The sequence below is a fragment of the Lithobates pipiens genome, unplaced genomic scaffold, assembly GCF_037356315.1.
Source record: "Lithobates pipiens isolate NorthernLeopardFrog02 unplaced genomic scaffold, aLitPip1_a1.2 Scaffold_23, whole genome shotgun sequence".
In the NCBI taxonomy this organism is placed as follows: Eukaryota; Metazoa; Chordata; class Amphibia; order Anura; family Ranidae; genus Lithobates; species Lithobates pipiens.
The window spans coordinates 302,545,423-302,561,594 of record NW_027507785.1 but is presented as its reverse complement, the minus strand read 5'-3'; the positions used below and the strand labels follow the sequence as shown (position 1 = coordinate 302,561,594).

Sequence of the window (16,172 nt, the reverse complement as noted above, 5' to 3'; positions counted from 1 at the left end):
TAGAAAAAAAGTGAACCTAGCCCTTAACACATTGAACACAATGCAATAAACATTATCCAGTAAGTGTTTGTTAAAGTAGATGCATACTAGCAGATTATGACATTGCCTTGCAGGTTAAAAAAAACAGCAGTTTTAAAAACTGAATGTTTTAAGTATTAAGGCAAAACTGTTCCTTTAGCTATGGATAGAGTGAAGGAGACGTCTTAGAACACCTGTCAGGTTTTCATTGCTGTCTGTGTCCTCACTGGGGAGACTCCCCCTCTCCATTTGCCAAATGTACTGTTATCACCGAGAGCAAAAGAAAATCCAGATTTTGGGTTGTCACGAGACCAGTAATAAAGGGGAAATCTTCCAAAGGGGGAACTAGTTCTGGTGACTCTAATTCCCCCACTTTGGTGGGATTTCCATGTTCTTCCTGTTTTGCTATGGGACAGAAAGTGAAGGAAAATCTCCCCAATGGGACACAGATGGCCAAAAGATCTACCAGAACCCCTTCTTCATCATTGACACCTGAGATTGTACTCTTTCTTTAAGAATATTTGGCTGCTCAATGACCAGGCCATTTGTTTGCGATTCGGCACTTCATCGCCAAACAAAATCAACTTCCTTTTTTTCCCCACAAATGGAGCTTTCTTTTGGTGGCATTTGATCGTCTCTGTGGTTTTTAACAAAAAAAGAGCAACAATTTTTAAAAAAACATAACAAGTTTTACTTTTTGCTATAATAAATATCCCCAATTTTTTCCTCAGTTTAGACCGATACATATTCTTCTACATATTTTTGGTAATAAAAAATCACAATAAGCCTATAATGATTGGTTTGTGCAAAAGTTATAGTGTCTACAAAATATGGGGATAGATTTATGGCATTTATTATTATTATTATTATTTTTTTTTACTAGTAATGTCGGTGATCTGCGATTTTTATTGGGACGGCGACATTATGGCGGACACTTTTGACGGTCGCACAGCCAGGAGAATCGGCACCCCCGCTGTGCAGCAGGCACGTGCGTGCACCTCCAGCGGCACGCGAGCGCCTGCTATCCCACTTTAAGGATCCGACGTACAGCTACGATGGCTTGCGGGTTCATGCCGACTTGCCGCTGTATAATGACGGCGGCTGGTCGGCAAGTGGTTAATGTATGATGCATGCATGTTTAATGCCTCCAATTGCATAACGTTACATTTGTCACCATTAAACATCATTTGCCATATAGATGCCCAATCAAGCAGTACATCCTGCTCATCTTGTAAATCTGAGACATCTTCTTGTAAAGACTTTATTCTTCTACGTAACCTTGTGTCATCTGCAGACACAGACATGGTACTTTTTTTTAAGGAATAAAGATTTATTGATTTTCCAAAGTAGTTACAGAAAATTGTTCCATCAACCAACACATTGTCAGAAATAGAGCAATGACCCAGTGGTATCAGACAATACATCTGTCACCATTATTGACTTCAAGTGATAAGATAGTGGAAAAGCAGACACACCTTCGAAATCTCAGTGTGAATTCCTACGATGATAATGCACAACCACAAGTCATTTATTGAAGGTGATCTCAGGCGGGGTACAAGAGAAGGCGGTTGTTTTGGTAACATGGTGTCCTTATCCATCTGCCCATCCTGTGTGGTGATGGAAGGAAGGGAATAGAAAATATGAAAAATAAGAGAATTCATGAGAGGAAGGGGGAACAAAGAGACATGAAGGCCGAAGAGGAAGATAGGCATGGGTGGGGTGATTGGGTCATGGAGGTATTCGAGTTTAGCTGAGAGGCTCAAGTGATAATGGCTTTGAAATGTTTCAATCCCAAGAAGATAAGCCAGTAAATCCAGGTGGCAAAGTAGGCAGAATATTGATTATGGTGTTGTGCCATTAGTTCCTCTACTGCAGACAGTCCTCAAATACACTGCTTTAGGTTTTTCACCCCCCACTGTGCTGACAGAGGGGCGCCAGCTCCAGTCTGTGATCAACTGAGGATTAAGATGCAAAGAATATAAGTGGAGCTGCTTAACTTCAGCATCCAGAATAGGTTTATTGAAGTTACCCAATACAAGATGAATCTGCCTGCCTCTTGAGCATTTCACTCCATCCGGGTCTGAAGATCAGATCATCAATGTACCTATAATATGACCTTATCAAAGGCTTGAATGGGAATATCTCCAGAGATGCAGATCTCCTGTACCTTTTGTATTGTACTGTAATTGTGTTGTCCCCCCCCCCACACATTGTAAAGCACTGCGTAAACTGTTGGCACTATATAAATTGTGTATAATAATAATAATAATAATAATAATCTCCTCTCACCAACCCCTTAAGAAAGTTGGCATATGTTGGTGCAAAAATCTACTATATTGTGAGATTTGGATACTTTGTTATCAGTTTGTCGATGTTTGTCGAATAGATTTTCCAAGTGTAGCACATTGTATTCGATTTATTGACTGGAGCTTGGTTCTCCTGGTGTGAATCTCTCACCTGGTAGATATAATTTTAATTGAGCTATGATAAAAGTACCCTTTCCATCCTGAAAAGGGTACTTATAGCTCCGAATGGCGTGAAACGTGGAAGCTGGGAGCAGGTGGATTTGTATTGTGTAACTTCAATAAACCTATTTTGGACCCAAAATTTGAGCAGCTCCTCTTTTATTCTTTACATCATCAGTTTTGCATTAAAAATGGATCAGTTGAACAATACTCCTTCATTGCTGAAGTGGACATTGATTTCCAGTGTCTTGTAATCACAGTTCTTGCTGCCAGGAGGAAAAGATAGAGCAGACCCTTGTTAGCCACAGGGACGGAGCCAGGGAACATGGAGAGTAGTGCAATGGTGGGGGACACAGACACGCTGGTTTCCAGCATTCCTGTGTCCCCCCACCTAAATGAATCCATTTTAGATGGCTTACATCTAAATTGTAAACATTAAAGATGAAAGACCAGAAGTTGGAAACAAGTTGGCTAGTCTGATCATTCCTTTAACTTCGAATTTTTTTTAAAAAAAAAGGCTTTTTGCCATGGACAACTCATAGTTTTTCTTTTATACACGTTGATAAATGGAAGCCCTCAGTTATAACACACTACTTAAAAGTGTAACGCTACCCCTGCAGGAGCCACTGTAAATTTTATAATTTCTTCTCCAAAATCAGTGCAGAGGCAGCCAGGCACACAGCAACAATATATTCATTCTGGCTTAATAATTTGTCTAGTGGATGATTTTTAGGTATTTTAATGTTGAGCAACTTGCATGGGGCGTAGGGTAGTATGGGATACTCCAGGTTCACTGAATATTTACAGGAGGTCAATTTACTCTTCTAGGGAACAAGTGAAGCGGGCAGAACTGGGACCTTTCTCTTTAGATGCTATCCCATACAGGAATCCTACTGACTGCATCCCCCAAGAGATACAGCTCACAGTCAGTAGAACCCTGGTTCAGATCACTACTCACAATATCACAGGATCACTGGATGCCTCCTTCCAGTATCCATTGGACACTCTTCAGCGAGCTCTCCAAACCAGGCTCCCAGATGAGGGTTCTCTTGTCTAGCTTCAGAAGTGAATCATAGGCTGCCCAGCTGTGCCACAGCTGGGACCTTGATGAAAAATAGCTGGACTCTTGATAGCTGTTGCAGATGGGGGTAGCCACCCCCACCCAAAACTGGTGGATTCCTACAGACATGGAGAAGAGACCCATCTGCTCTAAATTTCTGACTATTTATATGCCCCCCAGCCACCAAAATTGTGAGTTTAGTGGTCCATGAGGTCCGAAAGTTTGGCAACCACTATTCCAGAAGCCTGTGGAAAGCAGAAGAGAGCAATAAAACCTGCAGCCTGTGAGATCCAGTACAGCCATAAGCACTCAACATTGCTCCACTAATTACAGAGGAGCCAAAAAGAAGCCTGACATCCTAGAAACCTAATTAGGAGGGTGCTACAACAGTATAGAATACTTTGCTTCTGGGCTTCTCCTCACCTTTTTCTTAGAGATCATCCAACAGTTGGGGATGATCTTTCCCAAGTCTCATCATTTTGGTGAAATTTCAAAAATGAGGAATGGTCTGCATTCAATGAGGAAGGTGAAATTCGGAAAATGGGCTTTAAATGGCTTTGGAGAGTTAGAAGGTCCTATGTGTTTTACTTTTTTAATTCTTTAAATAAAATTTTATTATTTTAAGAAAAATATTTCTTTCTGGGGAATACCTCAAGCCCCTAGAAAGAAATACATTGAACAGCTGCCAGTGACATGGGTTTGTTTATTAACAAAACATCGCATAGTAGTCCATTATGTGTCACTTACCTGACACAGGAGCCAGCGATGTCACCGCTGTCCCCTGTAGTCCGGCGCATCCATCTTCTCGGTGGGGTCTCGCTGCTCCGCCGCTGTCATTCGGCGAAGCCGCGATGACGTCACTCCCGTGCATGCGCACGGGAGCCGACATGCGCGGCATCTTCGTAGTTGACGATGCCGCGCCCAGTGCGCCTGCACGCCGCTGTCTACGGCGCATGCGCCGTAGACAGCAGTGCCTGTCTTTCGGCAAATATCTCCTAAACCGTGTAGGTTTAGGAGATATTTCTTGAACCTACAGGTAAGCCTTAATCTAGGCTTACCTGTAGGTCAAAGTGTGTTGTAAGGGTTTACAACCACTTTAATATATCATTCAAGTAGCATTTTGACCTTTTTTGCATTGCATATAGTATTGTTCTCTGTAGTCTTGTATACAGTGAGGGAAAAAAGTATTTGATCCCCTGCTGATTTTGTACATTTGCCCACTGACAAAGAAATGATCAGTCTATCATTTTTGGTTTATTTTAACAGTGAGAGACAGAATAACAACAAAACAATCCAGAAAAATGCATTACAAAAAGTTATAAATTGATTTGCATTTAAATGAGTGAAATAAGTATGTTATCCCCTATCAATCTACAAGATTTCTGGCTCCCAGGTGTCTTTTATACAGATAACAAGCTGAGATTAGGAGCACTCCCTTAAAGGGAATACTCCCAATCTCAGCTTGTTACCTGTATAAAAGAAGCAATCACAGAAGCAATCAATCATTCCAATCTCTCCACCATGGCCAAGACCAAAGAGCTGTCCAAGGATGTCAGGGACAAAATTGTAGACCTACACAAGGCTGGAATGGGCTACAAGACCATCGCCAAGCAGCATGATGAGAGGGCGACAACAGTTGGTACGATTATTCACAGATGGAAGAAACACAAAATAATTGTCAATCTCCTTCAGTCTGGGGCAAGATCTCACCTCGTGGAATTTCAATGATCATGCAAACTGTGAGGAATTGGCCTAGAACTACACGGGAGAATCTTGTCAACCCCAGGCGGGCTGTTGATGCTGAGGAGTGGCTTCCATCTGGCCACTCTACCATACAGGCCTAAATGGTGGAGTACTGCAGAGATTGTTGTTCTTCTGGAAGGTTCTCCTCTCTCCACAGAGAAATGACAGAGAAAAGCTCTGTCAGAGTGACCATTGGGTTCTTGGTCACCTCCCTGATGAAGGCCCTTCTCCCCCGATCTCCCCCGTTTGGCTGGGCAGCCTGCTTACAGGAAGAGTCCTGGTTTGCTTCAAATTTCTTCCATTTACGGATGATGGAGGCCACTGTGCTCTGTACCCTTGCCCAGATCTGTGCCTTAATACAATCCTGTCTCGGTGGTCTACAGAGAATTCCTTGGACTCATGGCTTGGTTTGTGCTTTGACATGCACTGTTAACTGTGGGACCTTCTATAGACCAGTGTGTGCCTTTCCAAATCATGTTCAATCAACTTAATTTACCACAGGTGGACTCCAATCAAGTTGTAGAAACATCTCAATTTTGATTGCTATCACAAAGGATGTGAATACTCATGTACATGTGATTTTATTGTTTTTTATCTTTAATAAATATGGAAAGATTTCAAACAAACTCCTTTCACATTGTTATTATGGAGTATTGTTTGTAGAATTCTGAAGAAAATTATGAATTTAATCCATTTTGGAATAAGGCTGTAACATAACAAAACATGGAAAAAGTGAAGCATTGTGGATACTTTTAGGATGCACTTTATACAGCTATGAAGCTGTAGGCACAGGAAGTGCACTGCTATTTTTCAGGAAGAATTGCTGGTACAAAATACATTTTTCAAGGTGCTGCTTAGGCACAATTATATCTCTAGATTTTTTTTATGTTTTCTATAACATAACAAATCTTTTTTTTATTTATTTTTTTAGTTTGGGCCCACTTTAATAATCACAGTACAGCATTCCCGCAGCTCAGCTGAAGTCCGGGAATCATTTGTTCTAAATTACACCTTTAAAAAGTAGTCTAGTAGTTTCCAGTACATCCTGACCCCACCCCAGGTGCTCAATAGAATGTTTGACCTCAATGCTAAAACCCAAAATTACAGGGAATAATAACAATCCCATATCAGTGTATAAACCCGTGTGAAAAGCTGTGATTTACAACAAATAAATGGGATTTTCTCACATTGGAATTGAGGTTGATTTTATTTTTAAACTTTAGCGCTTTTTAAACTGTTTTATATTTTGTTTTCTTTATTGTTTCTATTAAACCATTATTTTGAAAATATATATTTAGTACAGGGTGCAAAGATGGCATTGATATGAATGTATTTTGGAGTTTGAGCTATTGAGCTTTGTAAACAACAGTAGGTTTTCCACATTTATGGCTACACCTTTTGAGTAGTATTTTAAGGGAACATGAGTAACCACATAAGGCGACATAAATAACCATGTAAGGGAGCTAGAGTAACCCAAAATAATTAAAGTATATTTAAACCCAATCACTGAGATTTTTTTTAAACACTTTAACATATTAACGTGAAAGCAAAAAAATTATTTTCAATATTTTTTCAGCTTTCATTAAAATACTATCTGGTTATATGCCATGAAGGTCCTTGTTTAGGCACTTCCTATTATAGAGTGAATTCTGTCCCTGTCTCCCAATTGCGCTAGTGCATTGGGGCTTTGTTACATGGGCTTCTGATGGAGTCTACAAGTGGCCAATTCAATACTCATTAAAGTGATATTAAAGTCTTGTTGTTTTTTGTTTTTCATTTTTTTAATAACAAACATGTTATAGTTACCTGCTCTGTGTAATGGTTTTGTACAGAGTAGCCCAGATCCTCCTCTTCTTGGGTCCCCATGCCAGTGCTCCAGGCCCCTCCCTCCTGCCCCCACAGAAACCAGCTTGATATGGGGGCAGCTTGATATGAGTCCATTCAGTCATAGAGCCGCAAGCTCAGCCCTGTCACCCCCTCTCTCCTCATTGGCTCACTGACTTTGATTGACAGCAACGGGAGCCAACGGCGCCCTGCTGCTGTCTCAGCCAATGAGGAGGGAGAGTCACGGACAACAGAGACTCTTATGCAACATTGCTGGATAGAGATGGGGCTCAGGTAAGGTTTAGGTGGGCTGCTGCACACAGAAGGATTTTTATCTTAACGCATAGAATGCATTAAATTAAAAAAAAAAAAAACTTTTGACTTTAAGTAGACATGGTCCACTGCTGTCACCATCAAGAAACTTGCCCTGAGAATTGCCATGCAGCCATGGCTGGAGTGCACCTAAATATGCATTAGCTGCAAATAGGCTGCAGGGGATCTACAGCACTGAGATAAAACAAAGGATCAAAAAAGGTGAAAACAAGAATTTTATAAAAAAAAAAGAAAAACTAAAATCAACAATTGTTTATGATACACAGTACTCTTTTTTTCAAACTAAATGTCATTAAGAGGTTTAGGAGGGTTTAAAGAGAATGTGTCCTATTGGCCAACATGGGCATAGCACCGGTTCACTTTAAGGCGCTGCCTTTAAACCCAGAAGCCATTTTTGTGCTGTGAGTAACCAAATGCAATTAAAACAATGACTACTTTATTACTAAGAGTACTTAGCTGTGTTCCTTGCATATTTAATTATATTGCTCATTACGGTTTAAAAAAAAAAATCTAATTTCAATAGCCAAGGCAATATTGAAATATGCCTATTTTTTATTTCTTACCATCAAAGTGACATTTATTATCCATATAAAATCCGAGTGTTTTACAGGAATCCAGGAGAGATAAGAGCGACGTGCTGCGGCGTCTGGAGAGCCAGTGCAGATTACAGCTGACACGCTTTGTTAGGAGACAATTCATAGAATGAAAGTGTAATCTCACCCAGCAAAGCAGACCACAATTTATATGTATAAATAAAATATGCAATGTGCGTCTGCCTTTTCTATTGCTTTTCTGCTTTATGCCCAGATTATCCATAAATCTATTCAATAAAATTGAAACAATATTAATGTCTTTCACTTTCTTGTTCTCTATCTATGGCTTTTTTGATTGAAAATGAAAATACTCACTGTGGGAAGCAGATTGTTATTTGGCACATGCCTTTTATTTTTCTCTTTATTTATTTTTTTTCCTTTTACTGAGAAAAAAAGATTGTTGTGAGATTTTTGTATAAAATGAAGTGGTTCTCAAAGAGGTAAAAGGAAAAAAGGCAGCGCTCTAGAGAAACCTATACATAAGACATAGTTCAAAAGAATAGTCATTTATTGAATGCTCTAAAAACAATGTTCAACCAAGGAACTTGTCCACAATTGTCAATATGAAAAGATATTTATAACGTGGTGTATCAGTCATTATATAAACTGAGGCACTTCAACATAAGTTATATACAATACCACAAGTTTGCCAGATCACACGGGGTTAACATCACTCACTGGCTCCGATCTATATGGGTGAGCCGATGTCCCAGGGTGTAGAGCAGGGTATGGGGCTCACCACAGATTATACACCGGATGATGGCTTTTGGTGTGAACTCCTATATCCCGCTGTGCAGGGCAAGCTTTGGATATGCACTGTACCAGCTTTGACGGGTGGAGATTTATGACGACATCACACAAGACTTTCAGTGTGTCGGAACACCGCCGCCATCATGATAAAATTGATCTAGAAAGGTAAAATAGTTATGTCGTAGGCAGAAATCAATACCAAACAATAAGAATTCTGACTGTCTGGAATTTATTTTGCCATGTTTGCTTAAGAATTATTGTATGGCAGTAATGCCAACCTCATGGGGTATTGAAGTATAGTGTGAGGTCACATCTAGCGAAGCCCACACATACTCGTCGGACCAACTATAATTCTTCAAGATATAAATGACATGACCAGAGTCCTTTACATAGGAAGGCAGTTGGAGAACCATAGGTTGTAACATGTGGTCTATATAGACTGAAAAACCACTCGTAAAACTGTTGGTGCTGGCCACAATTGGTCTCCCTGGGGGATTGGTTAGAGACTTGTGTACCTTAGGGAGATGGTAAAAATATGGGGTGCTACAGACTTTTGGAAGGAGATAACATTTTTCCTTAATGTTGAACACCCCGCCCCTGTAAGCAGTTTCAATCATAGTGGTTAATTCTCGTTGGTATTGAGGGAGAGGATCGGCGGTTAGTTTTAGATACGTATTGGTATCGGACCTGTTCTTAACAACCAGACTACCCCCCTTATCGGCCTGTTTTAATATAATCTCTTTATATACAGTTAAGTCTATGAGGGCCTGATGTTCAGCTCTACTTTTTTTGTTTTCTGTACGTTTTTTGTTTTCTGGAGTATCACACAGTTCTATGAACTCTTTGTATATGGCTTGATAAAATGTCTCAATATAAGGTCCCTTAGATTGAGTTGGATTAAATGTTGAGGGTGGTTTCAAACTAGTGTGTTCAATATTTGTCTCCACAAATGGATATTGAGTCTGGCTTTCTATATTACTTTCAACCCACAGATCTTCCAGGACTTGCAGAATTTCATCCTGAGAATCTGTGGTTGTACTCTCATCTGTGACTATAGGCATCAAATCACCACTATTAACATTGGAAAGATTAATTTTAGCATAATGCCTTTTTAAAGTAAGGGAACGAATACATTTGTTTAGGTCTTTGAAGAGACCAAATCTATTTGGTCCCATAGAGGGAGAAAAACTTAGACTTTTTTTCAGTAATGATAATTCATATACAGTTAAAGTGTGTGATGATAAATTATAAATGTTAATAGTACTGTCACCTACCGGATCTCTACTCATTCTTTTTTGTTTAGTCTTACATTTTCTCCCACCTCTACAACCTCTTCTAGTTTTCATTTCTCTTTTGGTAGTGGTCCTCTCTTTGGAGATATGACTAAAAAAACTCTCATCGAGAAAAGAGGGTAAGTCTTTAGAGTCATCTTTTGTCACTTTCTTATTCAAGAGGTGGATAAAACATTAGCCCTCGGGCGGGCCCCTTCTTTAATGTACGTGTCCAAATCTTTAGATAATGGACTGTATTTATTGGAAGTGGTTATAGAAAAAATTGGTAGCGAGTGATTATTCTCATCCTGTTGCATAGATGGGGCTATAGGACTATTGGAGGATGACTCAACCTCAAAAGGGCTAATCTCTCCACCTGTGGGGGATGAACTGTTAACTAGAATGGGTTGGGAACCATTCTCAGAGCTCCCTGCGCGTCTGGCGGCGGTGTTTGGACACAACGAAAGTCTTCTGTGATGCCGTCATAACTATCCACCCATCAAAGCTGGTACAGCGCACATCCAAAGCTTGCCCTGCACAGTGGGATATAGGAGTTCCCACAGAAAGCCATCATCCGGTGCATAATCCGTAGTGAGCACCATACCCTGCTCTACACCCTGGGACATCGGCTCACCCATATAGATCGGAGCCAGTGAGTGATGTTATCCCCGTGTGATCTGGCGAACTGGCGGTATCGTATATAACTTATGTTGAAGTGCCTCAGTTTATATAATGACTGATACACCATGTTATGAATATCTTGTCATATTGACAATTGTGGACAAGTTCCTTGGTTGAACATTGTTTTTAGAGCATTCAATAAATGACTATTCTTTTTGAACTATGTCTTATGTATAGGTTTCTTTAGAGAGCTGCCTTTTTTCCTTTTGAGCTTTTTTATCCATTTCCTCCTAAGTGGTGGGCAGCTGTACTAGACAAGCTTTTACCAACATTCCGATACAACCTGAAATTAATCTGTTACAGACTGTACATTGGAGCGCCTAAAGACTTTTTTGTGCATGGTTCTCAAAGAGCACCTGTTACTTTCTGTCTAATATAATGCTGTAAATGTGAGCGACAGGGAAGGAATATACAGTGCCTTGAAAAAGTATTCATACCCCTTGAAATCTCCCACATTTTGTCATGTTACAACCAAAAACTTAAATGTATTTTATTGAGATTTTATGTAAACTTGACACATAATTGAAGGAAAATAATGAATGGTTTTCAGCATTTTTTACAAATATAACCACTTTCGGACCGCTACACACTGATATCCTAACTTTGAAGAGGAATATCTTTGTTATGGCAGCAGCTAGCTGCCATAACTCCGGTATCCTCTTATTTGGCCGGCGGTCTGGTTTTCGATAAGAGTGGTTTCTGTGGCGGATGCGCCGCAAGATCACTTTTATCGGCGGCGGGAGAAGGCCGCGCTCCGGTGCCCTCCACCGCTTATCGGGTCCTTCTGTTGGCTGGGTATGGAGATGAGTGAGGGGAAGATAGCCCCACCCGTCTCCATACCATTGCAGGGTGGAAGCGACGTCAAAACGTCATTTCCGCCTATAGCTCTTAAAGGGCCAATGGCTCCTCCTGCTGTCAATCTATCCAATGGGGACCCAGGACACCGGCTGGAGCTGCATACTTTTATTGTTCCAAGCTGATCAAAGGTGAGTATGCAAAGTTTATCATCCCTGGTGTAGTATTCTCCACCTGGGTGTGCTGTGGGGCTGTGTAACTCTTGGGCCTGGATATACAAAATACAAGTCCTTTGGTAAGTAAGACTGTTCCATGATGTATTCTTTTGGTGTAAATAACTATTAGCCTTGAGTTCCACTTTAAATCCCAGTATGTTTGTTGGCATTTCAGTGCTCTGTTGGTGTCTTGGTAAAAAAAAAAAAAAAAAAAACTGAGCTGTTCGTCATTTGGTTTTGTATTCCATTACAAATTCATTCCGGGTTGGCAATGTTGGAGCCCTTTATGGTAGGGAAGAGGGAGTTTCCAGAGACTGTGTTAGATGAATGCAAATCAAGAGTTTTGAAACACATAAGTAACATTGAGGCACAGGACAGGGCAAGTAGACTATTGTAATATTCTCATTTTTACAGTAATAATGATATTTTAATAATTCATATTGATGAGGAAAGTTCCAAGAAAGTCTGTTCAGTTCTCGTGTAAAAACTCAAAAATTGATGTAATAATAAAAATAGCAAAATATTGCAAGAACAATATCAAATCAGATCTAATCTATTCATTCTTTTGTTAATTGATGAATATTAAATTCGAACAACTATGTCAATTTTAAATGGCATATTTTCTAGCTTGATATACCTGTATGCCTTTTTTTCCTCCAGCCTCTTGAGCTTGACTGCAACCATTGCGCTATCGTATCCAATTCGGGGCAGATGATTGGACAGAAGGTTGGACCCGAAATCGACCACTCTTCTTGCATATGGAGAATGAACAATGCTCCCACCAAAGGCTATACAGATGATGTTGGGAAGAGGACTACGATCAGGGTCGTATCTCACACCAGCGTTCCTCTCCTGATCAAAGACCCCAATTACTTCTTCAAGGAGACCAATGACACCATCTATGTCATATGGGGTCCTTTCAGGAATATGCGGCAGGATGGGAAGGGGATTGTGTACAACATGCTGCGCAAAGTGGTAGAAAACTACACTGGGGCTAAAGTCTACATAACGACGGAGATGCGCATGAACTACTGTGACAGTGTCTTCAAACAGGAGACTGGGAGAGATCGGTGAGATGCATGTTTACTACGAAGGTAGCTAAAGTAGATATATATTTAAGAGGACCTAAGGCCTCATGCACACTGAATGTTTTTTGTTTTTTGTTTTTTTTTACAAATCAGGAGTTTATTGAAAATCAAAACATTAGTCTCATAAGTACCATACATAACAGGAAAATATTGAAAGAAGAACGTAAGACCCAACCAAACAATGTCATGGAATATATACAAAAGTGACCATTGAGGCAGCCAAGGAGAGACAGGGGGAGAAAGGGAAAGAATGTGAGTAAAAAGGAGACAAGGGAGACAAAGATCAGCGTGAGAGATGGCAATAGCTAAAGCATCTTAACCCAAGATCCAAGGAGACCACACTTTATCATATTTCTAAGGCAAGGCAGCATCCACCATTGCTTACCAGGAGGACACCACGGGGGGGGGGGGACTAAAGAGGTCCACTTAAGGAGGATTTATTTTTCAGCATAAAATAATATATAGGAAATTAGCAATTTGGTATAATGAGAACGCTACTTATCCTCATGTATTCTCAAAAGCGCTAACTCCAGGGAAATTGGAAGTGACAGTTGCAATCTAAGGTTAATTAATTCCAAAACATCTGGCCAGAATTCCGCAATACTTGGACAGTCCCAAAACATATGCAGATAGGACCCTAGGTGTGGATACGACACAGAGGACACCTCAGATCCCATGTTGGGTACATCTTATGGAGCCTCGCAGGGGTATAGTACACCCTATGCAAAAACTTGACTAGGATAAATTTGTCCCTGAATGAGATAACCAGTTTAGGACCACCCTCCAAACAATCGTCCCAGCTCTCCCTATCTAGGGAAGGGATGTCATCTCTCCACATCTCCCACACTGGTCGTTCTTAATGCAGCTGTTAGAGGCGCCTGGCACGTTTTTTGTTTTCTGCCTCCAGATGGAGCACCAGTTCCCTGTATCCATTCAGACACAGAGCCCAGTTCTGCCCCACCCCCTCTCTCTCCTGATTGGCTAACTGGCTTTGATTGATGGCCAATGACGTCACTGCTGTGTCTCAGCCAATCAGGAGGAGAGTCCCAGACAGCTGAGGCACTCGTGGACATCGCTGGAGAGAGATGGGGCTCAGGTAAGTATTAGGGGAGTGCTGGGGTGGCTGCTGCACACAGAATGTTTTTTATCCTAATGCATAGAATGCATTAAGATAAAAAAACCTTCTGACTTTACAACCACTTTACCCTATGGGTTTGATTTACTAAAACTGGAGAGTGCAAAATCTGGTGCAGCTGTGCATGGTAGCCAATCAGCGTCTAACTTAGGTTAAATTAAACACTTCAGTCCCGGAAGTGAAGGGGTTAACCACTAGGGGGGCGAGCAAGGGGTTAATGTGCTCCCTATTGTGTATTCTAACCGAAGAGGGGAGGGGACTGTGCAGGGGAGATAACTGATCGCTATTCATAGTCTGTATGAACAGATGATCTGTCTGTTCTCCCCTCAGGGAACCAAAAACTGTGTGTTTACACAAACAGATCCCGGTTCTTGGTGTGCCCCGAGCGATCGCAGGAGCATTGGCGGCACTCACATTGGCTCCCCTAGTGGCCGAATATGTTATGGACGTAATATGACGGCGATTCGCGCAGCCGAGCCATGTTGCCGCTGTACAGCTGCGGCGGCTGGTCGGCAAACGGTTAAGCTTTGACAAAAAAAAAACCCTGGAAGCTGATTTGGTTTCTATGCAGGGCTGCACCAGATTTTGTAAATCTGCATTCTCCAGCTTTAGTAAACCAGCCCCTATTTGTCCTTTCACACACAGGTCCTTAGAGGAATTTAGAGGCTGGCATGTTTATAGGAGCAGCAGAGTTTTGATGGAAAGAACACTCGATGCGTGTAAACGCAAATAAATGCGCATTAATGATAGACGTGTTTAGCACTTGAGCGTTAATTCGTTTCAATGGCCAGAATAAATTATTATTCAGACCAACTAAATTAATTAACGCTCAAGTGCTTCACAAATGCACTAAATGCATTTACATGTGCTTCATGTGCGCTGAGGCTTTTAGAAACGCTTTTCTCCTGGTAGGAGAAAAGCAGCTTAAAAAATGCGCCTAAGCCACAGTTTTGCAAATGCGTTTAGGCACGTCGAGTGCTTGCAGGTTTATTGATATTATTTGCCAGAATATTGCTTTATTCTTGCCATTGAAATGAAAAGACGCTCAAGTACTAAACATGCCTAGCGCTTAGTGTTTGGACACGTTTACACCCGCTTACCCGCGTTTAGGCCAGAACTCTCCTCTCTTGAACACGCAAGTGATTTTTTTTTTCTTCCTCTAAACGCCTGTAAACACTTGCACACATAAGTTAACCATGTGCCCTCTGGAAGATTTACCCCCTTTCATAACCAGGCAATTTTTTTGCGATTTTCTTCCGATACGACACTGTGTTGCTTTAGCTGACAATTCCGCGGTCATCTGACACTATACCCAAATAAAATTAATGTTCTTTTCCCCCCAAATAGAGCTTTCTTTTGGTAGTATTTGATCACCTCTGCAGTTTTTATTTTTCGCGCTATAAACAAAAATAGACCAACAATTTTGAAAATATATATTTTTTTAATATTCTGCTATAAAACAGATCCAATAAAAAAAATAAAAAAAATGTCTTCATCAATTTAGGCCAATATGTATTCTGCTGCATACGACTGGAAAATATAAAATATATGCACTGTCACTGTACTAATCAAACTGTCTGGGAAGGGGTTTACATCAGGGGTGATCAAAGGGTTAAAGCGGAGGTCCACCCTAAAATGGACCTTCCGCTCATCGGATTCCTCCCCCCCTCCGGCGCCACAATTGGCACCTTTCAGGGGGGAGGGGGGTGCAGTTACCTGGATAATCCAGGTAACTGCACCCACTTCCGGGCTAGCTCTCTGCGGAAAGGGGCGTACATTACGCCCCTTTCCGCAAGTGCCCGCCCCCTTCCGCAAGTGCCCCGCTGCCTGCTGGGAAACACACAGATCCCAGAGGCAGCGGGGACCGTCCTCATTGCGCAGCGCGGCTCGCGCATGCGCAGTAGGGAACCGGGAAATTAAGCCGAAAGGCTCCATTTCCTGATTCCCATACCCAAGATGGTGGCGGCAGCACTCGAGTGTCGATCTAGAGATCGGCTTCGGGTGCCGACATCGCGGGCGCGCTGGACAGGTAAGTGTCACTATTTTAAAAGTCAGCAGCTGCAGTATTTGTAGCTGCTGACTTAAAAAAAAAAAAAAAAACGCAGAGTCCTGGCAGACTCCCGCTTTAACTGTGTGCCTAGCCAGTGTTTCTTTGTACTATGGGAGGTGCATTCACTAGAGGCAGACATGAATCCTTGTCC

At 41.3% G+C, this 16,172-nt stretch overlaps 1 protein-coding gene across 1 annotated transcript in view; it reads left to right on the top strand.

Moving 5' to 3' along the window:
* ST6GALNAC3 (ST6 N-acetylgalactosaminide alpha-2,6-sialyltransferase 3) overlaps positions 1 to 16,172 on the top strand; it is a 533,542-nt gene that overhangs the window by 278,463 nt on the left and 238,907 nt on the right. The window contains exon 3 of the mRNA XM_077450428.1: positions 12,409 to 12,818. Within this exon, the coding sequence (XP_077306554.1) occupies positions 12,409 to 12,818 (410 nt within the window). The remainder of the gene's footprint in view (positions 1 to 12,408; positions 12,819 to 16,172) is intronic.